General features: G+C 35.5%; 2 protein-coding genes across 2 annotated transcripts; both read left to right on the top strand.

Moving 5' to 3' along the window:
• The first annotated feature begins 819 nt into the window (after positions 1–819).
• LOC132546572 (cytochrome P450 3A4-like) lies at positions 820–13,405 on the top strand. Its single transcript, XM_060210291.1, has 14 exons — positions 820–884; positions 2,314–2,410; positions 2,618–2,670; positions 3,563–3,659; positions 3,902–4,018; positions 4,120–4,214; positions 4,987–5,135; positions 6,360–6,484; positions 6,758–6,875; positions 7,303–7,460; positions 11,100–11,188; positions 11,454–11,591; positions 12,931–13,093; positions 13,331–13,405. The coding sequence occupies exons 1-14, from the start codon at positions 820–822 to the stop codon at positions 13,403–13,405; spliced, it is 1,539 nt and encodes a 512-aa protein (XP_060066274.1).
• Positions 13,406–15,958: 2,553 nt separating this feature from the next.
• On the top strand, positions 15,959–25,406 carry LOC132546573 (cytochrome P450 3A2-like). Its single transcript, XM_060210292.1, has 14 exons — positions 15,959–16,029; positions 17,456–17,552; positions 17,729–17,781; positions 18,304–18,400; positions 18,495–18,614; positions 18,781–18,875; positions 19,437–19,585; positions 20,033–20,157; positions 21,908–22,028; positions 22,303–22,460; positions 22,843–22,931; positions 23,786–23,923; positions 24,658–24,820; positions 25,332–25,406. Exons 1-14 carry the CDS (start codon positions 15,959–15,961, stop codon positions 25,404–25,406), a joined length of 1,551 nt encoding a protein of 516 aa, XP_060066275.1.
• Positions 25,407–26,417: the final 1,011 nt, after the last annotated feature.

Genomic DNA, 26,417 nt, shown 5'->3' on the forward strand with positions numbered 1-26,417 from the left:
GTCCTATTGCATGTCATGTGCATAATAACTCAGTAATTATGTATTAAATGCGTTATTTACTTGTGTGTTTTTTGTCATACTGCAATCTGCAATATACATATATACGTCAACGAGATATATATGTTCACATGATTAACACAGACGACGTTATATAGGAGGCAAATATAAATCCTAAATGTAAAAGTTGTGGAAATGTAATGTCATGATAATATTCTTTCCACAACTTTTACATTTAGGATTTTTAACTCCAAAGAGGTTTTGACTAATCGCCACCATTCTCTTCTTTGATTTTCTACCATGTAACCACTATATCTTGTTCTAAACTGAAGGAATGCTTTTGTTAACTTGTTATGCGATATTTCTTTTCAAAGAATGGTGAGTGCCAGTACAAAGGCATGGTTGTGTACTATACAGAAGCGGATTATGTTACAAATACATCCAAATCAAAGATGAAACATACGGCGGAAGAGATCATAATAATGACCGAGGGTCTGGTTGACAACATCTTCGTCGAGTTTGGTGGAAAGATTTTACACCATTCTATTGGCATACCTATGGAAACTAACTGTTACTAGACTTAGTTTTTCATATATGTCAATGGAATCTCGTCTCAAATGCGTCCTTGACAATGCAAGATAACACAGAGTAGATATATCACTATAGTGTTATATATATATAAAGATATAATACAGAGAATATAAAACTGTGATGTAATATATACAGATACAAGACGGAGTAGATTAAGTGTAACTGATAAAAATTGCAGAAAAAAAACCATATGCAGTAACATGTGCATTATCTGTAAAGGCAGACGACAAAATGGAGATAACTGATTTACTACAATGGATAATTGTACTGTTGATGGCTTTCGTTTTTTATGCATTGTGAGTATTTGCGATTTTAAACTGTTATTTTGAAATGTTAAACAATATGCTTATGAGTTATTTATGAACGATTTTCAGAGAAGGTGATTAACTGTATCAAGTGCATGTATGTCAACTGAAGCGACAAAACCGGTGAACGGCCGAGATTTGAATAGCATTATCTTACGACAGAGTATCAGGAGTGGGTGGTCCATTGATTCACATGAACTATACACTTGCTTTACAATGATTGTAAAAATTATTATTTATTACATGTTGATAATTTTACATGTAATGACAAATACAGTTGTGTGTCTATATATAGAGATATAACAGTGAAAATTAATCAGTAACAAAAGGCTGTCTACCAAAATAGGAATTTAAACTCGATAAAACTAGAGTAAAATTTGTCTGGAGAGAAATCAATGTATACATGTAAAATGAAGTTTGTTTCATGTAGTGATTAGTGGAGATGAAGAAGTCCAAACGCTGTTCAGGTGCTGTAGGTTTATTGTGATGTAGGCTATAGAGAGATGGAACACTCACATGCCTTAATGGAACCAGAGACGTCTTTGATGGAACCGATACCCATACTGCCTAGAAATGTGGTCGTATTTGTACTAAAACTGTTAATAAACTGATAAAGTAATATTACACGTTAGCTAACAGATAAAAATGGATTGAAGTATACATGAGTTGCCGACAAGGTCTTATACACATAAATGGCATTAGATTCGGCTGTTTACAGCAAAATAAAGTTACACTGACCTTCAAACAGACTGCTTAGATAGGCCTCATATAAAAACTTACATAACAAGGGAACGAAAAAGTACATGAACATGTGTAGTAGAACAGCAACGATATAATGCCTCTGGCCACTGGTCAATACATAATTGTTCACAGTAGATGTCGGTGATAAATTAACAAAGGCAGATACATTATACGAATGATCTATTAAAAGTTAATATGTAGGATTAAATTATTCAACATTGCGCTAGACATAAGTCAGATGTTTCATCATAAAGCCTCTGCCTTTGTTAATTTATTATGGACATCAACTGTGAGAATTATGTATTGATCATTGGCCAGAGGCATTATGATGAAACATCTGACTTACCTCTAGCACAATTTTGAATCTTTTAATTTTACATATTAACTTTTAATAGTTCACATGATATAGATGAGATATTGGCAGTTTGTTTATATAACGTAATACACATTTGAACAGGGGCATGTATACATTCTTAAGATATCCATCTATTACAACTCACCTACAGGCAATACTTGTGATATTCACATCTCATACTTTTAGACACGGTTATACATAAAGCAGAAAAGTATAATACATGCTGGTCGTTTGTATACAACGACATGTACATACGTTGATTCTGTACAGAAATAACGATGCTTTCACAAAAGAAAATATATTAAGGTTTTTATTTCTGGGTAGTATGATGAGTCGTGACTTCTGGACGTTCAGGAGGATGGGAATACCAGGACCGACACCTCTCCCTATTGTAGGAAACCTGATGGCACTAGTAGGGAAGGTAACCACGAACTCAGTTCAAATTAGTAAAGGGTTTAACTATAAAATAACGCTATTTTCAACTTGATAAAAAATTCGAATATTCAGCATCTTTTGTGAAATCGAGATTACTTCCGAGGTAGTATTATGTCTGATGTAAATGTTTTTATAGCTGTGTAATTCTATATGTATATATATATATTAAATTTTGAGCGAATGTGATTTACAGGGCTTCCGCGAGTTCGACATTAGCACAATCAAAATGTACGGAAAAGTGTTTGGGTAAGTATTGCCGAATAAAATACTGATGGCGATCGCACAATTTTTCTATAGTTGATTGAAATCTTTATATATGTCAGTTGTCGACATTTTCAACAATGTAAGCCCTTGAATGTTGAATATCGTCATCTTATCTCTATATTTCTTATATATTTGTCAATGATATGATCAGAACAGCAATACAAGTTGTCCAAAAATGGAATCGTTTAAACTTTTCCTGAGTTCCTGGCTGTTCTCCATACTTATTATAAAGTTGTATCACAAGTGTGGCCCCGTGCTCAGTATATATGAATCTCCAATTGGATTTATTAATTTTGATGATGTTTGTGTTGAGATATTGTAATGTCATTATTTCTGATTTGAATGGTGTGTGTGAACTCCTCCGCCACATCATATGTTTTTATTAGATGACAAGAAATCATAAATACCCATCAGAACTGGAAATCAAGGACACGGCAGACTATCTACATCAGCCGTTTATCTCGATCGTTTCCTACAACGAAACCACCATTGACAGCTTTCTGCTAAAATGCACAAGAGTGATGATTTCAGTTTCATTAGTGTGGTTTTTTCCATTTTTGGGTAGCGACATTCCTCCATCCCAAAACCTTATATCCAAGGGGCAGTCCCATTATTCAAGAGTTTCGTGCAAAAAGTCGCCCACTTACAGAGATACATACAGATTGATGCAAATTATGGGGACGTTTTACAGTCGTCATAGTGATCTCAATGAGGAATAATTCCATTTCTATGTGTGACATGAAGCTGGAGGTATTTGATTTTTGTTCTCTCCGTGACACCTGGTCTGATTCCCCTTGTACTTTTTCTGGAGTCCGTGTCAGTCTTTCCTAGTGGGTATTTTGTTTTAGTTTTATTAACTTTTGATATGTTTTAGTCATTTCGATATGCTTTCTGCAAACCTGGTGGTAGCAGATAAGGAAATTTTGAAAGAAATTCTGGTGAAGCAATTCAATAACTTTATCGATAAGAGGGTAAGTAACAGAATTCTCTACAAATTGGTGTTTGAAGAAAAGATATACTGATTTAATGATACACGTTTACAGGGCACATCTGATTGAGTTATTCCTAAATTATTTATTGGTATTGATATGCTGCTAGTCAAATCACCATGAAATATAAAACAATCTATTCGTCACCGCGTTATCAATTTTATTCATATGTGATAATTGCACATTTTTGCCAAGTCGTTATATAAATCAAGTCTACCTGACAGACGTTTGACGGGTACAACGGGGATTTGGAACACGGACTAACCGTAAACAGGGGCGAACACTGGAAGCGCAACAGAAGCATTGTCACTCCTGCATTTTCATCTTCAAAACTTCGAAAGGTAAGAGAAAAGGAGAAATTCAGAATGCATGTATTCGTGTACTTGTAACCAACAACTCAACAGTACTCTGTCAGCTTTGACCATGCATTATCCGTTTACAGATGGTGCCGTTGATTCAAGAAGCCTGTGATACGCTAGTGAAAACATTGCCACACTCGATCAGAGCAGGAGACCATGGTCAAGTGGAACTGACAAGGTACTTCTTATATACGTTTTTAATAACATTGAAGGAATATAATGTGTGATCGAAATTATAACAATAATCTAGTGTAGTGCAGTGTAGTGTAGTGTAGTGTAGTGTGGTGTGGTGTGGTGTGGTGTGGTGTAGTGTAGTGTAGTGTAGTGTGGTGCGGTGTAATGTGGTGTGTAGTGTGTGTAGTGTGTAGTGTAGCGTAGTGTATTGTAGTGTAGTGTAGTGTGGTGTGGTGTTGTGCGGTGTAATATGGTGTGGTGTGATGTAGTGTAGTGTAGTGTAGTGTAGTGTAGTGTAGTGTAGTGTAGTGTGGTGCTGTGTAATGTGGTATGTTGTGGTGTGGTGTGGTGTGGTGTAGTGTATTGTAGTGTAGTGTGGTATGGTGTGGTGTGGAATAGTGTAGTGTAGTGTAGTGTAGTGTAGTGTGGTTTGGTGTGGTGTGATATAGTGTATTGTATTGTAGTGTAGTGTGGTATGGTGTGGTGTAGTGTAGTGTAGTGTAGTGTAGTGTGGTGCGGTGTAATGTGGTGTGGTGTGATGTAGTGTTGTGTGTTCTAGCTGTAGCCGGAGGAGGCAGTATATATAGGTGTCGTCGACTGTTACTAATGTATAATAATGACACCAGAGATTATTATATACATATACAATAACACGATACAATACGAACCGTGCACGGTGAAATTAACAGCAGGGTCAAAAAGCAAATATAATATCAATAACATTCCAGCTGGGTCGCTTTAAGTAGTGATATACATTTTCTTACTCTCATATTTAGGTTATTTAGAGCTTGTACGATGGACATGATCAGCTCTACGGCGTTCGGTATCCGAGTGGATTCACAGGGAAATCCGAATGACCCATTTGTAATGAATGCTAAGAAGATGTTTGACTTTTCGTTGACAGGACCTAAGATACTCCTTATGTGTAAGACTTTCTGATATATGTTGTTACTTTACATCGAAGCCCTTACCTCCGTATACTGACACATACATCGGACCATGGTGATCTACATATTTCCAACATGTACGCTATGCTCACAGTGAAGTCAATATGCACGAATTATACACCGCGTCCAACAAAGTATACTCTCGTTTTAATTCGTCCTAATGAACCGATACTGTCTGATACTGAGGCTGTAAATTTGAATTTATAGATAACTAATGTATATTGTAAGTGAGGGAAATGGGTTGATATTTCATAAACATTTATAGAAAATGTGTATATTTTTTATGAAAATCAACGACAACATTAAAGTCGTGAATGATTTTTCATAACATTATGTACTACAAGTAATGTTCTCAACACAAATACACGGGACCATATAAGGTGTGAATACTTCAAATTTCAATGAAGTTTCTATAATCAGCGTTAAGCTACCGATGGAGGCACCAGCCATTTTGGTCAGTCAAATCCAATTAACACAACTATAAAATCTTAATTTCAATATACATACTACATTGTATGTTCCACATTAAATACAGAAAATCCCTGGGCGATGTACAATGTACGCATGATATTCTCGACGCTACTCGGGACCCCTGTCTTGATAGACTGATAGATATTATTTGTGTAAAATGCTCAATTCAATTGTTAGAGTGTTATCGTTGCTGTTGATATTTGCCACAAAGTTGAATTATGATCATGATGATTTTTTCACTTCCACCATTGTGAATGTTTCATTTTTAGGTAGCAATACACCTGCTTCCTAAACCACCAGTAATTATAGCATCGAGCTAGTTTAAGTCTGTTTCTATTAGTAAAATTTTCATGACATATCAAACATGGTTAATATGAAAGTTTCATTTTCGCCATTGAAAGCATCCCATCTTTTGTGCAATATTCGATACCAAACCGTATGCCTTTTGATAGTGTTATTATCAATCTTTTTTCCTCATATGAGAAAGTGACGTTTCATACTAAGTTGTTGAAACATGAGATGACAGGTGTCGTCACTAAAGCAGAAGATTCTACACCTGCTGAAATACTGCATCATCCTTACTTTTCAAACAGTCTTTGTGAGAACTATCTTTGTTCAGGTTTTATCCTCTTTTTTAATGTAATTTTAGCTTTTAAATTTTGTAAAATTACTATGTATATTATCAAATGAGAAGAGTGTATTTCAATAATCATTTTTGTCTCTTTTTACAGTGTTCTGTCCGGCATTAAAACCTCTGCTATTAAAGCTTGGCGTCTGCATTTTTCCACATGATAGCATGGCTTACTTCCGCAAACTTACTGCTCAGCTCCTTGACGAAAGAAGACGAAGCAAGAATGTAAAATTACAAGTGGATTTCATGGCATCATTTTTGCATCGATGATAGTGTAAAATAGTTTTGCGATGATGTGTTCTAATTTATATAACTTAAGCAAATAGTAATTTGGTCATAGTTATATACAAAATTATAAGTGTTATTATTTATCTCAAAATGTATATTAAAATATGTTAACATCTGATACCCTGTACCTACTTGTAATGTTATGTGTTATATATGCTTTGCTGTTGTTTTGTGACTTTCATTATCGTGTGTAATCTTATCCTGTCCTAGATGTGTCGCGAGGATTTCCTTCAGCTGATGGTAGATGCTCGGGAAGGTAGACTTGGAAAGGATGGTGAGGATGAGGATTGTACAGCTAAGAATATTTTGTTAAATGAACACCATCAAAGTAAGTGGATTTAATTGTACTTTAAGAGTATCATTGATGACCTGTTTGTTCTTCCAGAAATATTTTCAGTTTGAATGTGATTAACATAGTGAAACTAAACACAAAACATGAAAACATGATGTTAAATACAAATTTAGTGTAGCTCACTCAACTGTTTATTCATATCTAAATTTTTGTGTATTTATATAATTTTTTACATGATGCAATACTAATACAATTCTTAATTATTCAATAAAAATGTGATGAATATATATAATGGTGCAATTGTGAAATGTTGTATATAAATCATACGTGGGACATCTTATTATTCAGTAGCTGAACCCAGGACTTGGCGGCATCTGTCAGATTTTAACATATTTACTTATTGAATATTGAATAACGCATTTTGCTCCAGTTTGATATTTGAAGGTAATGATTTGTGTTCTAGGCCTGACGTTTGAGGAAATTTTGGGTAACGTAGAATTGTTTTATGTCGCGGGATACGAAACTACGGCTATAACACTGACGATGCTATCTTACAATCTCGCTACCCATCCCGAATGCCAGGAAAGATTGCGCCAAGAAATTGAAGAAGAAATTGGGTCGGTAAGTCTCACTGTTTTCATAAACCTTATGGACTGAACAGATATTTGCAAGCACTTTCTTATTATTTTCACATACTTGTCGATGAGTGAAACGAAATACATCTTAGCTCGAGTTTTATTGTAAGGGGAACGAAGAGAGAGGAGTTAGGTTTCTGCACATTAAGGTACAATAGGTCTGCATGTATGCTGCACTAGCTTTTACTTGAAATTAGTTAGAAAAAGAAGGTAAAAAAACGGGAAAGAATAAACAGATGAAGCAAAGCAAATAAAAATTCTAAAAAAAATGAATTCATTACCTTGCAAATTATAAAGTCCTAAATTTCATATATTTCAACATGTCGAAATAATTACTGCTCTGTGTGAACGCTGTGTCGTTATATATTAAGACTAATTATAAACTTTTTCAGCTAAGTTATAAAATGTTTACAATAATTGCAAATAAGTGATCAGATCATTCATGTTTGCCCCGATGAAAGCGCGAGGGATTTTACTGTTGGAGGAAATAGCAATACCTGGGGGAGACAACCCGATACCTAAAAATGTCTCAGACAGAAATATTAAAATATTAAAAGTCAATAGCGCGTTTCAATACAAATTTCAAACTTCATCATGTAACAGAGGTCATTATTCTATTTCAACGCCTCCGCTAGGTTCCGAACCCGGAACCTTTGACATACTACTCAAACGATCAGCTGATCGAACTAAAGAGAATGTCTCTCTAGCAAAGTGGTATATTGAGGCTAGTGAGACTCGTCAGTGATATTAACGGCCTAAATTGTTAAATAATGTTGAAAGAAATAGATCTAGATCTAGATCGTGGACTAATGTCCATCACCAAAGTAACTCGTGGACTACTGTCTATCCCCAAAGTAACTCGTGGACTAATGTCCATCACCAAAGTAACTCGTGGACTATTGTCCATCACCAAAGTAACTCGTGGACTAATGTCCATCACCAAAGTAACTCGTGGACTAATGTCCATCACCAAAGTAACTCGTGGACTAATGTCCATCACCAAAGTAACTCGTGGACTAATGTCCATCACCAAAGTAACTCGTGGACTAATGTCCATCACCAAAGTAACTCGTGGACCAATGTCCATCACCAAAGTAACCGTAGACTAATGTCTATCACCGTGGACTAATGTCCATCACCAAAGTAACTCGTGGACTAATGTCCATCACCAAAGTAACCCAAAGTAACCCGTGAACTAATGTGTAACTCGTGGACTAATGTCCATCACTAATGACTAATGTCCATCACCAAAGTAACTCGTGGACTAATGTCCATCACCAAAGTAACTCGTGGACTATTGTCCATCACCAAAGTAACCCGTGGACTAATGTCCATCACCAAAGTAACTCGTGGACCAATGACCATCACCAAAGTAACCCGTGGACTAATGTCCATCACCAAAGTAACTCGTGGACTAATGTCCATCACCAAAGTAACTCGTGGACTAATGTCCATCACCAAAGTAACTCGTGGACTAATGTCCATCACCAAAGTAACTCGTGTCCATCACCAAAGTAACTCGTGGACCAATGACCATCACCAAAGTAACCCGTGGACTATTGTCCATCACCAAAGTAACCCGTGGACTAATGTCCATCACCAAAGTAACTCGTGGACCAATGACCATCACCAAAGTAACCCGTGGACTAATGTCCATCACCAAAGGACCTCGTGGACTAATGTCCATCACCAGAGTAACTCGTGGACTAATGTCCATCACCAAAGTAACACGTGGACTAATGTCCATCACCAAAGTAACTCGTGGACTATTGTCCATCACCACCAAATGTCCATCACCAAAGGACCTCGTGGACTCCATCACCAAAGTAACTCGTGGACCAATGACCATCACCAAAGTAACCCGTGGACTAATGTCCACCACCAAAGTAACTCGTGGACTAATGTCCATCACCAAAGTAACTCGTGGACCAATGACCATCACCAAAGTAACCCGTGGACTAATGTCCATCACCAAAGGACCTCGTGGACTAATGTCCATCACCAGAGTAACTCGTGGACTATTGTCCATCACCAAAGTAACCCGTGGACTAATGTCCATCACCAAAGGACCTCGTGGACTAATGTCCATCACCAGAGTAAAAGTCCATCACCAAAGTAACCCGTGGACTAATGTCCATCATCAAAGTAACTCGTGGACTAATGTCCATCACCAAAGTAACCCGTGGACTAATGTCCATCACCAAAGGACCTCGTGGACTAATGTCCATCACCTAAGTAACCCGTGGACTAATGTCCATCACCAAAGGACCTCGTGGACTAATGTCCATCACCAAAGTAACTCGTGGACCAATGACCATCACCAAAGTAACCCGTGGACTATTGTCCATCACCAAAGTAACCCGTGGACTATTGTCCATCACCAAAGTAACTCGTGGACCAATGACCATCACCAAAGTAACCCGTGGACTAATGTCCATCACCAAAGGACCTCGTGGACTAATGTCCATCACCAGAGTAACTCGTGGACTATTGTCCATCACCAAAGTAACCCGTGGACTAATGTCCATCATCAAAGTAACTCGTGGACTAATGTCCATCACCAAAGTAAACCGTGGACTAATGTCCATCACCAAAGGACCTCGTGGACGAATGTCTATCACCAAAGTAACTTCTGAACTATTGTCCATCACCAAAGTAACCCGTGGACTAATGTCCATCACCAAAGTAAGTCGTGGACTAATGTCCATCACCAAAGTACCTCGTGGACTAATGTCCATCACCAAAGTAACTCGTGGACTAATGTCCATCACCAAAGTAACTCGTGGACTAATGTCCATCACCAAAGTAACTCGTGGACCAATGACCATCACCAAAGTAACCCGTGGACTAATGTCCATCACCAAAGGACCTCGTGGACTAATGTCCATCACCAGAGTAACTCGTGGACTATTGTCCATCACCAAAGTAACTCGTGGACTAATGTCCATCACCAAAGTAACTCGTGGACTAATGTCCATCACCAAAGTAACCCGTGGACTAATGTCCATCACCAAAGGACCTCGTGGACTAATGTCTATCACCAAAGTAACTCGTGAACTATTGTCCATCACCAAAGTAACCCATGGACTAATGTCCATCACCAATATACCTTGTGGACTAATGTCCATCCCCAAAGTAACTCGTGGAATAATGTTCATCACCAAAATAACTCGTGGACAAAGTTCCATCACCAAAGTAACCCATGGACTAATGTTCATCACCAATGTACCTTGTGGACTATTGTCCATCACCAAAGTAACCCATGGACTAATGTCCATCACCAAAGTACCTTGTGGACTATTGTCCATCCCCAAAGTAACTCGTTGAATAATGTCCTATATATTCATTATTATTGAATTTTAAAAACAGGTGAATATAACTATTCGATGCTAATTAAGACATATATATATATTATGACCAAATATTGATCTAGATTTTCAGTCACTCGCTATACACACATACACATTACCAGATACATGCATCAGGCTGCATCAGAATATTGATTTCCTATTTTCCAATTTTTTAAATTGTACAAGTCAATGTACGATCTTTTCAATATCGAAAAGAAATCAAGAACGACATATCTAAAAGTTGCAATCAACAAAAAATGTTTTCGTTATTACAGGAACCCATTGGCATTGACAATCTCAACAAGCTTCAGTACCTCGAAATGTGTATCAATGAGACATTACGAATGTACTCCCCGTTCATGAGGTAGGTTGTCGACTGAATTGTTATCTCCTTTGCCAAATTTCATGATAATATATTTCATTGTAGATCCAGTCAGAACTTTGTACTTATTTCTTGTTCAAAGTTATGGTGTACATATTAAGCTGTAATTGTCCTCATACATAAATTTTATTCACACTCGCCATAATACAGCTTTTAGATACAGGCCATGTATTTGGCATTAACCAATCTGTACCTACAACCCAGTTGAAATATATTTCTTTTGACTTCTTTGATATCACTGATACAGATTCGACAGGAAGTGCGTAAGAACAACTAAGGTCAAGGACATGACAATACCGGCTGGAATGGTGGTGAGTGTACCTATAAATGCGATTCATCGTGATCCGGAAGTTTGGGAGAAACCGGACGTTTTCAATCCAGAAAGGTGATTATATATTCAAATTAATATCTTTTGATTTTAATTTGTTGATTCTCAGTTTTAATTATTAACAATCGTTAAAAACATAATGACCTAATGATTAAGTTTTATACTGTGGTAGAGGTCAAAAACTGCCGAATAGGCAAAACATAGAAAAGTTCTCCGGGGGCGTTAGAGAATATCTAGCGTCTCAGTTAGCAATTGTCAACGATGCTCCTAATTTTTAGTCAAAACAGAGCATTTTTAGCACTTTATTCTGAGTTACATTACATCGTTCGTGTTGGTCACTTTTACTTGGATGTCCTATGTCACAATCTTTCTGAATTGTTATGTCGGATGTTCATATTACACTAAAATCTTCTAATAATGTTTAAATTCTGTCACTGGACGAACTATATCTCTGACCCCTTAGATAAATAGGTTTACATGGACAACTGTACACGATCATGGCGATATGATTCTCCTTATTAAAATGTCGGCGACATTTTGGACAGTGAAAAGACACTCATGTAATGAAACGATTGTATATACACAGAAGATTTTTTTATAGTGTTCCTTGAAAACAATACAAAACAATCATAAAATCTGTCAAATCTACTGATTTCCTTAATGTTTTCCTTTCCTCAATGATTGAATGTCAAAACGATTTACAAAGAGAATTCAGTCTGAAATCGATCAAACTTTAAATGTTTTGTAACGTATTACCTGTTGGAATAGGATTTCATTGGGTAAGGAGGACATTTTTATTCGTGGGGTTAGCAAATAAATCTTCTATGCTTTTTGAAGTTAATGCAACAAACACGTCATATATTTCTAATCCCTGTGAGACCCGTCTTCCTTTTTATGTAAGACATCACTATTCTCTTTGATGATGATGTACATGATTTATTAGCCAGCTAATTTGACAACTGGTATATCTATCTTTGGTACGCGCCATGATAACCACCACATGTACAATGTATTTCTTCACAAATTGTTTCCTCATCAGTTATTGTTCATATGCTGTCACACAATCACTTTTGTCACACAACCAGCCTGTACTGCAATGAATTCACCAACGTAATGTGTTTGCGAATGTATCAAAACTATTTGTTATTTGCTGCGTCAGCTAGAAATCAATTGTGACGTCATAATGTTGACAATGACGTGTTGACGTCCTCTACAATTTCAGTTTCAAACCTGTAAAATGTAACTTTTCTGAGTCATTTGATATCATATATCATTTCTTTTTTTCTGAATTTGAAACTCGGATATTTTAAAACCCTGTATATTCTGTACATTTACTACAATCCCTTGATAGATACCAGTAATGAAATAATAAAACTATTATATATTTACTGTATAGGTTTTCTGCCTCCGAGAGAGCAAAGCATGATCCTATGGATTTCTTGCCATTTGGGCATGGTCCTCGCGGCTGTATTGGAACACGACTTGCTTATATAGAACTTAAAATGGCTATGGTTGCTGTTATTCAAAACTTCCGGCTGTTGGTTGGTAGCAAAACTGATGTAAGTGTTTACTAAAGAACGACCTCCAACCATTGTCATAAGATAGGATGTGAAATGAACGCTGTTTTACGTTAATTTCCATATTCGTCATTCTTATTTGAATCAATATCTATGGTGATTTTTAGGAAGTTTGTTACTGTGGATAAAAAAATTGATAACGTATCTCGTATTTGAAAATTTATATAAATTGATAATGAATCTGAAACCTTAATTCTAAAATACCATCATTTTTGATAGATTCCTCCGAACATGGTAGAGAACGCTGTACTGATGCCTTCTTCAGTGTGGCTCAAATTGGAAGAGATCGTGTAAACAATCTATAACCAAACCAAGCCATCGCCTGATTCCAAACTAATATACTATGTATTTCTTCTCAAGTTGGAAACAATGAAAATACCAATTTTTTCCCGTGTTATTTGTCCAAGCATTTGATCAGATTAACACTGATCTGGACATAGGAAAACACCCTTTTACAAATGTTTGATGCTAAACTTAAAATAAATGTAATAAGATTTTATCCAGATTTGTAGATTGTACAATTGATAGATAAAAACAATATATAAATATATATATTAAATGATAACAGAAATGATTTGTTTTTCATGTTTTGATATCTACTTGAGACCTTGCCAATATTTTGGACTTTTAAAATCATTTCAACCTTTCACTGCTTGAACATGAAAATCTCCAACAAGACTAAGAGTGTCTATTGAGTGATTTTGATACATAATTGCTTCTTGTTGACATGGGTATTTGGCTACTGAGATAGGTAACAAAACACTCAATGGCAATTTAAAGAACCTAGTTCAGACGTTATTCTTCAGCGTAGCTGTCAGAGAATTTCAATAATTTCTCAAATATTCTGACAACATCAATCATTGCATCTGAATTATGTTGTTTTGATTTCTTTAGTGTCGCAGTTTTGTATTTTGTCCGAGTAATACCTTTTGATCATCCTTTAATTTAATATGTCGGGGCTATAGTTTTCCAACTGAACTGTTAGACTTGCACAAGTTCGAGTAACTGTAGAATTCCATTTGTACGGAATATTGAAAACAAACAGTCTTGCCTGAAATATAAGCATAGAATCTTTATCTCAATAGCAGCTCAGTTTATTAACACATGATATCGACAAAGGCAAGATTCAACTACTCAGAATAATACAGTATTAATATTGAGGGAATGACAGGTATTTAGCGGAAAAGTATATTGCAATATATAAGTATATATTATAAGTAATATCAGACATGGTTGAACTTGGAGAGACATGTTATTCATCCGGTGTCAACCACCACGCCAGATATTGACAATGACTTCCCCTTGTTTGTATCAGACATGAAAACGTAAATGTAGAAAAATCTACCCAGGGTATTTTGCTTATATTGATTAAGCATGTCAACCGATTTATTTTACAACAATTGCGAAACAAGCTTTCAGCTTCTATACATAAATCTTACTGATCCGCATGGAAGCGTGTTGTGGGACTGAAACCGGAGTATCCGTGAAAAAACCTACGTTGTCGGGCATGCTTTTTCATGTCCGTTCCCGAAATCGAACTCCTGGACGTCCAGGTGACAGGCGAGTGTGTTACCACTGTGCCACATCACTACCCTTATATTAGTTATCTATCTTATTGATAATTGTTTGTTCATGATATTGGACTGATTAAAATACAGCTAAGAGAGCCCAATTAAAATAGATTTTACGTCAGTCCAAAATTAATTCATCACTCCTGTGGTATATGTACATAATGCTTGTATTAGATGAATTTTAAGGTACGAATAAAATTTAGGAATACACCTACCCGTGTAGAAACAACACCAATTCGAAATCACTGCACTGCGAATGGATGTAAACAGATGGAGCCATTTGTACTACTACAAGGTTTTTTTTCAAGGATATCGGGTTTACATCGCACAGGAAGACAACGCACAAACTTCAATTCAGACCAAGAGGCAGGGTGATAATATCATTTGGATATCTCGTTTTTTAATTCAAGTAAAGTTTCTATTTTCATAAACAGCTGGCCAGGTTTTCGCGGTCAGATAAAATGCGAAAATTACTATCTTGTTTTCATAGGATGTATTTTAAAATAATGATCATTCAGCACTGTTACGTGTATACAAAAACATCAACAGATATTCTTTCGAAGGAAGACTTTCATTGTTCATTTCATTCAGATACACAGAACAATGTTATCATAGTTTTGCTTCGGGTTAACCGATATCAGGATGCTTATGGTGAACAGTTATATGAATCTATCTATATAGGATCGCACGAACAAGGCAAATTGTGCTTGGTGTTAAAATTCTTTATTAAAAATCTGTTCGCGGAATCATGACATTTACCTCAAAATCGATGACAATTTTTTTTATAAAAAAATAAAAGATAAACAAAAGAAAGAAAACACCAGATCTGCACGTACAGTTTGAGTGTCTTTTATTTAAAACTTTAAATCAAGGTAAAAACAAAACTTAAGCATTCTTTAATTTTTAAGTCACTTATGTAGAAAAGCAGCCGAAAAATAACACTAATTAGTATCTGTCTTTAGAAAAGTTATAAAGTACGTGAACTGCTGTTTCATCTACAACAAATTTTAAAAAAATACTGGACAATTCAAATCACAATGTTTCTTTTAAGAATCGATAGGAAGTTTCATACCGTAGAACTATATACGGGATGAAAATTGTACCTAATGTAAGTCTCATAAATAGGTGATATTCTCACTGGCTGACACTTGTCAACAAGTCCACACTGATAAAATATCCAAGGCTGTGAACCACTCCGATTTCAAAATAGCACAATGCACACGTACTCAGCATATGATAAAGTGACAAGCGTGTAAACAACACCGCTGACGACAAAATGGAGATCTTCGGTATATACGTGCCAATCTGGATCAGTCTGATGGTGGCAGCTATTATCCTGTATACTTTGTAAGTATGACATTTGCCTCACCTAACTTCAATTTGGTTTTGTGTGTTAATATATAGGACACAAGGGGAAAAAAATTATTTAACTGTTTAATTTTTTTAGGTTGGGGTCATCTCAAAACGGTTAAGATTTTTTGTGCTCTGATTATTTGTTTTTCACCACTATGATCTCTATCAACAAAAAACGTTTCTATCATTTTAAGTTAATTCTAAATTACATTAACAAACTCACGTAGCTAGGAATTTCCGCACTTGATTATAAGTATAGATTTTCGGGTACACGGGTGCACTATTTCCGGATGACCCCTTTTGAATATAGTTCATATTTGCCAATGATACGTATGCGTTTGTTTACCTTTTTTATATCCATGTGTTCTACTAAAAATTACGACAAACTTAAAGTTCATTTTTGAAATTATGTTCTTAATCAATTAAAGCCGGAAACAAACTTTGCAAAATCTGTTAAATGATAACAACACTGCTAGTTAAAACTTCCATTGCACTATACTATGATAAAGAACCAGAAAGATGTTGTCATACGTGTACAAAGTATGTAGGTTATGGCTAAATAAGATGTTCACATTAGCGACCTTGACCGCGGACACTTGTACGCTACACACACGCCGACACTAACAGGCTTTCGGGACCATAGCAAACATTCTCTTCCAATTATTGTAACATATATATACTTTCTTTTGTTAAAAGTTTTATTTGTTTATAATTTGAATTGAACTCATTCTATATTTTAGAAACAAAACTATAATTAAGCAACACGATATACATTGTGCGTAACACATGTAAAGTATGTCATTGCATGGACTGTCCACTATATATGGTCGCGTGGAAAACTGAACCGTAGGTGATACTCTTTAATGGATGTTCTGTGACCTACAAAGTTATAAGCCAGCCCAATTATTATTATTGGTATAAATCCTCACATTACCTCTGTGTCAAAGTCTGCCGTTTTTCGACTATACCTTGAGTGATCCATATTGTCTGAGTTGGATTTCCCTTCCCAGGGACACTTTTTCAGTCCCATAGGACTGACCAAATATAAGTAGATAGAGGTTAGTCGCGTGACAGAGCTGATACACTTCTTGTCAGTATGTCCAATCTTGTTAAAACAAACTGATGTATATGTATTTATACAATGCTTTATTAAGTAACAAGTATTAAGCTACAAACACGAACAAGTATTACGTTTGACAACTTAGTAATTCAGGTTTAGAATGGCATATCAATATATCAGGAAAATAATTCCAAAGAATTTGTTAGGATTGATAGAAATTTAAAGAAATATACAAATTTTCTTATTTCTACTCATTAGTGTTCATATTTTGTCATGTGTATAACTTGCTTAATTGTTGGAAGAACAGTTTAAAGTGGATTTCACCCCAATCCTGTTTATTTGGTATTTTCGGAATTCAAGTTTGATGAGTCGTGACTTCTTGACCTTCTGGAGGATGGGAATACCGGGTCCCACGCCTTTACCGATTGTCGGTAACCGAATGAGCATGACGTCGAAGGTAAGGATAGCTTTCACCAACGGCTAGTGAAATAAGGTTTGGAAAGAACATATATAATTCTAATAATCAAATATTTTTTATTTAAATGTATCATTGTAATTATTTGTAATTAAGTGTATCGTTAATTTAAACCTTTGCCATTCTGGGGTTTATCATCTCCTTGTTGTGTATTAAAGGGTGTCCGTGCCTTTGACCAGACGTCGCTTAAGAAATATGGAAAAGTTTACGGGTAAGATATACGTGAAATCACAGGTGGTGGTGGAGTAAATGATAAGAAAAATAAAACACCTTCATCAATTATTCCTATAAATACATCAATTAATTTTCATTCGTGTTTGTGACATCGTTTATTTAAGCCAATGCAGTATCACCGTAAATGGAGTCAGTCTCGCCATGTTTAAGGAGAGGACGTTTACACTTCCTGAATACTTGGTCTTCCCTGATGCCTTTTCGGCGGCATTCGTGAACATCTTTCCTTTGTCCATGCTCTGCTCTATTTTCATCCACTTTCAATACGAAGAAAATTATGTGGACATGTTGTTTTTTCCTTCCTTCTTTTTCATGTGATACACTTAGCTCTGTTTTAATAGCAAGCATTAAGTGATATTTCAGCGGTTGTAGTTTTATCTTAAATCTTTGAGTTTTCTGAACATTAATATGATATTGTTTCTAATTCTGCATTGGTTTCTATAATTCCACTTGGATTCCTGATTTGGCTTCCATTGTTATATTTCGTTTTTACATTCTCTAGACATTTCGATATGCTGTCTACAAACTTAGTCGTAGCCGACAAGGAGATGATGAGAGAAATTCTTGTAAAACAGTTTAATAACTTCCCAGATAGAAGAGTAAGTATCAGTCTTACCACTGTTCACTGAATAATGAGTAAGAAACGTAATGGACTTGGTTTGGGTGACTTAATAACTCGTTTTTATTCAGTAGACATTTGGGGAAGGTTTCGCCGGCGATATGGATCATGGACTGGCCGGTGTTAAAGGTACCAACTGGAAATACATGAGAAGTGTTATCACTCCTGCATTTTCGTCTGGGAAACTTCGCCAGGTATTTTATAACAATTCAGTTTATCTATATTATAATGCAGATTTAAAGATACACTATATATATATGCTGTTCGTCAAATGATGCTGTTTATTAATTTCAATATTCCATCACGTAGAACCTTTAATATTATTAAGTATAATGTTCAAATGTCTTCTTATGGTAACAGATGGTACCATTGATCCAGGACGGGTGTAATACTCTGATAAAAACTGCCCGGAACGCCATCCAAACTGGTGACGGTGGCCAAGTGGAAATGAAAAGGTATTGATGAATTATTATGTATATCCGAGATAAAAGATATAAGAAAGGTATTACAGGACAACCTTATACTTAATTGTTTAACGATACGTTTACATAGTAAATAGTAATGACAGCTTATGTAGCTTCTCACCACTCAAATAAACGTAAACTATTCGAAGTTACTCAAGATGTGACACATCTTCAACAAGTAATCCAAGCTTTTACTGTGTCTGTGTCGCCAGATTAAAATATTTAAAAACACAACCGCGACACAACCCCGTGATCACAGTGTTCATCAACCACGAAAAAGAAACACGTTTTGAATACTCAAAAATCAATTAATTACTCAATACCCATTGCTACCTTATCGAAGGATAGCCATTCGATATACACCTCTACCTTCAACAGCATAGTGGATGTCGCCCTGACGTCGGCCCGGTGGAATAGAAGATATATTGATTTGCCTCTTTGGGGGATGAAATACTTAAATATACACACATTATTTATCATGACGATGACGAATATACTGTCGTGTATTTTGCGGTGCGCTTACTATTTTGTTTGCATTACTACTATTTACAGGCTATTTGGGGGATTCACAATGGATGTTATTAGTTCCACTGCCTTTGGCATCAAGGTGGATTCCCAGAATAACCCAGATGACCTCTTTGTGATACACGCCAAGAGAATGTTCGACTTTTCACTTACCAAACTATGGGTTCTAGCTATAGGTACGTACAAAACAAACGTGCGACATTTCAACACGTCGTCCAAGTAAGGACATATAAACATGTCGTCCACGTAAGGATTTTCAAACACTGTGGGCACTTTTCCTGTTTTCTTTTTTTTGTTTTTTTTTTGTTTTTTTATATATATATATATATTATATATCTACGTCTGTAAGCAGTTATATTTTTCGGTTAGTATTATAATGATATAAGAGTAGGTTCTCTTTAACATCAGTAGCTCTATAAGTCTAGTTACTGTCACTACTTTTTTCTGCAATAATACCTGTCCAAAGTTTAATAGGTAATATCGCGGACATTGTTATAACATTGATAAGCATTCAATGTTTATTTTTGCACATACCAGATAATTATCTGAACATTGTATGTTTGATTATGATACAGAAGAAACATTAGCGGGTATTGTCTAATTTTGTTCTCTTTTTTAATCAGTATTCTTTCCAGCGATAAAACCACTTCTGATAAAGTTCGGGGCTTCCCTCTTCCCAAAGGATAGCCTGGCTTACTTCCGCAATCTAACGTTCAAAATGCTGAATGAAAGAAAAGAAAACAAAGAGGTATGATGATATAAATAAAGCTAAGTTAGTATTTACTGACTAGTGTAAACGGATATTTTCAAGTTGCCGATTTGAATGATGTTATAGAAATTAAATAAGTCGGTAGTGACCAGGAACTTTTATTGATATATTTTCAATTATCTGATGTCAGAAACATGCGAAAGTTATTTAATTAAGGGCTGGTGCTCTTCCTCGTCTAGATTTTGACTTTTCTTTCGATCAGTCGCCTCCTTGGCTTCAACATTAAAGCCCGTAGCATTAGTGATAAGTCCAAGAAGGACGAAACAGCGGTAGGATGCAGTTCAATTAATTGTTTGGCTTTATTGTATCTAGCTCTAAATTTGTGTTAAAAGGTGTTATTCACCTGTGTGAGTTTTCATAATCTCTTCAAAATATCGTTTTTTTTCAAGTTGCCTAAAAAGTCACACATCGTAATTTTTAAACTTTTGCACATCTTAAATTTCTTCTTACGTTTCAACGCTGGGATTAACCTCAAACTTGTCTGGAGCAAATCCTTCCATGTGTTATATTACTTTTCCAATCGATCATCAATCCAATGTTCCGGCCATGGCGACAATAGTATGTTTAAAAAATACATTTTAATGTTTTGCGAGTTCCTCTGAAGTCAACAATTTGAAAAAGGTTGAAATGTTATGGAAGGGATATGACAAGATTGCAATTTTACGGCATCGCCAAAACTTCAATATGGAGGTAATGGTTACCATTTAATAACATGGCTGCGAAATCATGATTCCTGATCAATACATATTTTAAAAATCTTAAGTAAAGCCTGTTAAATTATATAAAGAACGAAATCCGACAAAATCTGTTAAATTTTGGTCTCGTCTTCATTTCGATATGGCAGCTGTGGTCATTTTGTAGCATGACTGTGTATTAAAAAGTTCCGCGCACGCGTTTGAAAATCCAGGATTTCTGTACCGGGGATGAAAAAACAATATGTCAACATAATCATAATTCAAACTCAAATTCAATAAAAATGGGTAAAAATATGAGCAAACGAAAGACTCCTGGAAAAGTACAGGAAGAATATTGCCAGATGTTCCGGATGAGTCAGCGTCTTCTGCTTCATCGATAACACTCGCCATGTAAACCTTGGTCAATCCACGTAAGTACTGTCACGTTCTCAAATGAGTATGAGGTATAAAACAATGGAACCAACAGATAAACTAACGAGCATCAAACACATCCAACTTCACTTCGCACAAAGAAATAGAATATTTCTCAACGAGATAATCACCATAAAAATTCAAAGATCTTTTGAAATTCAATAAAAATAGTGGGCAAAATCATCAGCGACATGTAAACACCATAGATAATATATTCACTGTACTTAACCAGGTAAAATACAATACACTTTTAAAAGGGGGAAGACAAATAGATACTTAACAAAGATTAGTGTAACACTTTTCAACAGGCTAACAATAACGTCTCATTAACAATAAAACCATAATGATCCCATAACATATGAATGTAATGATTCTACGCGAGTTGTTTTTTTCTTTTTTTATATATATATAGTTCTGACATTAAAGAAAGGATGTTTCTACTAGAGTTGCATTTCTAAGTTACAATGATATTACATACCTTAGACGTTATTTCATTGATAGTATTCTTAACATCCGATAGGAGAATGAAAATCCGGTTGCTTTGGCGAAAAATGCATTTTTTTTCTTTTGGTCTGATTTGCGTTCTCATTTATCTTGATATATTAAAAACAATTATATTTTAGATGGGTCGCAAAGATTTCCTCCAGTTGATGATTGATGCTCAGGAAGGAAGACTCGAAGTTGATGATGCAGATGAGGATTCAAAAGAACACAGTGATCTATGGTCAATACGAAAGCATCACGGTATGTTATGGTAAAGTCTGTCGACTTTAAAGACTGTAAAAGTGCTAGACAATATATTTTTCATTTATGTTTGCGGACTTTTACCAAAGATGAATAAAAATTACTTTTTTTTTCTTACATGATGACTCTTAAATAGAGAACACATTCCACTGGAACTCAGGTCTTTTCTTGATAAACAAAAGTAATGAACATTTAATACGAGTAATCTGCTATACATAATCACTGTTTTTACGTACGAAAACAAACAATTTTTTTTTTATTTTAATGTTCATAGGACTAACATATCATGAAATTCTGGGAAATGCAGAACTGTTCTTTGTTGCGGGATACGAAACAACGGCTATAGCATTAACAATGAATGCTTACAATCTCGCTAGTCATCCAGAATGTCAAGACAGATTGCGTCAAGAAATCGAGGAAAATATCGGATCGGTAGGTACTGTCATAGTTCAGTATTAACATGAATACTCCATTAGTCTATCGTATATGTACATATAATGCGTGCGATATTTTGATCATTCTTGCGTTATAAAGGCATTTAATTGTTTAAAGGTTTTTCTCTAAAGCTGTTTTTCAGCTTACACAATGGATTTTGTAAACTACAAAGAGTACACGGAAATGACTCCGTAGTAAACCGAGGAAAAACAAAATCCGTATGGAGAGATGTACCTACCACAACATTAGACGAAAAGGCCATGAACTGTTTGGCTCATTTGATAAAACTTAGCATCTGTACCGCCTTATCATTAGTAGTTCTGCAGGAATTCGTCCTCTGTAATAATCACAAAACAATCACCGTATTAAATTATTATAGGAAGAGATCGACTTCGAGAATGTGAAGAATCTACAATATCTCGACATGTGTATCAACGAGACATTGCGACTGTATCCTACAGCTGTGAGGTAAGTACGAACCGTCGTTATAGGCGGAGTCAGTGATGATTGACAGACTGCTACCCCTCTGACAGAAATATCCACACTTCGGTTGAGTGTAATATATTTCTATAGTGCCGGAATAAGACAGCCTGCATGAACAGAACATAAACACGTGCTAAACTGGAAGTTGTTAATTAGAGACATAACTGATTGATAATATCATTACGATTGTCTTTGTACAATGCATTGTAAATTACAAATCGGTCAAAATCAAAACGAAAGTCGTTATTTGCCTGATTTTGTTTCCATATTTGTCCGCATATTTTTGTCTTGTTATTCTATTCTTAATATGCCAGAGATAAAGAGAAGAAAAAAGATAATTTCAGTCTTCGGAGGATATTCCCGGCTGTCGAACTCTCGGCAAGCCTGCGGGCTTGACAGTCGTAGATCTATGAAAATATCCTATGAATCCAATCACCTAAAACTTCCATTTTGACGATCCCTGTAATATTATGAAAATTTACATAGCCACGGGCGATGCGATATTTTAGCAGACATTTGCAGGCATCCTCATAAGTAAAGGAAACTCAAGGGTGTTTGGGTGGCGCAGTGGTAGCGCATGCGCCTCTTATCTAGTCGTCCGAGGTTCTATTCTCGAAATGGACGTGCGGTCTTCCATCCATTGTGATTGATATATAAACTTAAAGCTTGTTTCGCCAATTGTTGTAAAATGAATTTCAAATTAAAAAAAAAAGTTATAAAGTTTATATATAAAAGAAACATATTTGTATGTCAACCACCTGGTTTATAAGACATTTAACGTGAATATAACACCAAACATTATAACTTGATATCAATACAAAAGATTTAACCATTTTCAGATTTGATAGAGTGTGCGTAAAAACCTCTCAGATTAAGAACATTACTATACCAGCGGGGATGGCGGTCAGTGTTCCTGTTTATGCGATACATCACGATCCCGATATCTGGGAAAACCCGGATGTTTTCAATCCAGAGAGGTGAATATTTCCTAAATATTCTGAATCATTTAATGAAAATGGTGTTTATTATTATCAAATACCTATCGTGTTATTAATAAATTCATTACACCTTTTATATATTTTTCCGATACTAGTTCCGTGTAAAATGACATCATGTCGCCCCCCTGACCTGTAATTGGTTGAAGGTTTCCATCCTTTTCATTGTGATGTCATGGTTACATGATGTGATATTCAATATTACGTCATGAAAGAACGATATCTGAAGTGAGAAAGTCGTTAATATAAGATTTATATCAGTCATACAAAATAGTGTGTTCGCGAAAGTGTGTAAATCATGACAGTTATCACAGAGTTTTACATTCGTTGCATTTTGATAAGAGATTCATGAAAGTTATCACGATTTTATTTGCCATCTCTCCAGAGAGCCCAATAAAGTTACATGTTCTACGATTCTTAATTCTCATAAGAATGAAAACCCAAGAGTCTGCCTATAATTTATATGATGAAGTATGTATTACATAAGGGATTTCACATGTACACAATGGTTAAGATAAAGTCTATATACAAGGACAAGCAGATATCTAAATGAACATGTAGGACACATACACCTTACATACTAAATGATGGATCCTGAATACCATTTCAATATTACACAAAACTGTAGCCAGCTGTTTTAACAGATGGATGCTTCATTAGACATTATGGAAATGATTGTGTAGCATGTTAATTTATTTACAAAATATTGTTTGTAGATTTTCGTCCACCGAGAAAGCTAGCCATGATCCGTTGGATTTCATACCGTTTGGTTATGGTCCTCGCCAATGTGTCGCAATGCGACTCGCTTTTATGGAAGCAAAGATGGCAACAGTTCATATCGTGCGCAACTTCCGGTTGCATGTCGGCAGCAAAACTGAGGTATGATGATTCATCCTGTTTGTTACAAATTATATCGAACAACACGGAGATATAAAATACAGCTTATTCTAGTTACATTGTAAAGTGTAACATAACACGAAGTTATAAAATATAGCTTATTCTAGTTACAATGTGAAGTGTAACACAACACGGAGATATAAAATACAGCTTCTTCTAGTTACAATGTGAAGTGTAACACAACACGGAGATATAAAATACAGCTTATTCTAATTACAATGTGAAGTGTAACACAACACGGAGATATAAAATACAGCTTCTTCTAGTTACAATGTGAAGTGTAACACAACACGGAGATATAAAATACAGCTTATTCTAATTACAATGTGAAGTGTAACACAACACGGAGATATAAAATACAGCTTCTTTTAGTTACAATGAGTTCTATATTTCTATCTTTTTAAATACATGTTTTTTTCCTGTAAATTTGTTTTAAGCAGAATGTGCTCATCCACTTCACATTACTCTAAGTTATGGTTTATTTCATTACCAGATCCCTCCGACTATGGAGGAGAAGGCGATAGTTAAACCTCTGTCGATGTGGTTGAAGCTTGAGGAGATAAAATGAGAATGTGCCCATGTATCTGACAATGAAGAATTCTGTTTTCACCGGAACAGCAGAACCATCACATTTATTGTTTCGTACTCCTAAAACCTTGATATGTAGATTTTGAGCCTGATCGTTGTTATCTTATAGACGCATGTTTCATTGATAGTACCGTGTATTATTTATCTGCAATGTATTTTCTGTTTTTGTAGTCTGAGCAATAAGATTTTGTCAACGATTTGCCTACTTGAACACCAATATACCATGAACATATATTTGTTTTACAGTTCATTTCTATTCTATTTGACATGATATATGTACATGCTCAGTGTTTATACACCTGTGATTGTCAGATGAATTTCAAGACCTACAAACTATATACCAATCATTGTCTATTGTAAGTCGAGAAGAATCAGTTATGATCATAATTCATATTTCTTTGTGACATTTAGTTCCTGTATGGTAACATTCAAGTATAACGTGAAAGATATTGGCAGCTGATCAACTTACAAAAACATAATCATAATCCAAACTCAATTTCCATAAATAATGGTAAAATGACCAAAAGACAGATTTACACGGCGACTTCATGAAAAATAATAACCGCAAAGATAAGACTATGTGTTCCTGAAGAGTAGCAATTGGTTTCAAGACGTGCAAATTGATGAAATATATGGGGAGGTGTACGGCAGCCACCATGACCTTTTTGTGATTCACCACGTTGCATCGATTTTAAGGCCGGATTTTGATTTTCTGAACGTGTCGAAATGTTAAGGTTGTTTTCTAGCGAGGCCAGTCTCTGTTTATAAAATAAAGACACAGAGGGAAACATCTTTCAATACTTTAATGTTATTCGATAGAGTAGAATGAAGTAATTAATAAAACAACATCACACAGTTGTTCCGTCTTTCTGGTACTTATCAATGGTGCTAAGGTGGGGAGGTATACTACTATATGCGGAATATGATATTGTATACTGGGATATTATCGACTCAGGTCATTTATACCCTTGTACCATTATGCACATATTCG

The sequence above is a fragment of the Ylistrum balloti genome, unplaced genomic scaffold (genome assembly GCF_031769215.1).
Source record: "Ylistrum balloti isolate Yb309-2 unplaced genomic scaffold, AGI_CSIRO_Ybal_v1 Utg369896, whole genome shotgun sequence".
Lineage (NCBI taxonomy): Eukaryota > Metazoa > Mollusca > Bivalvia > Pectinida > Pectinidae > Ylistrum > Ylistrum balloti.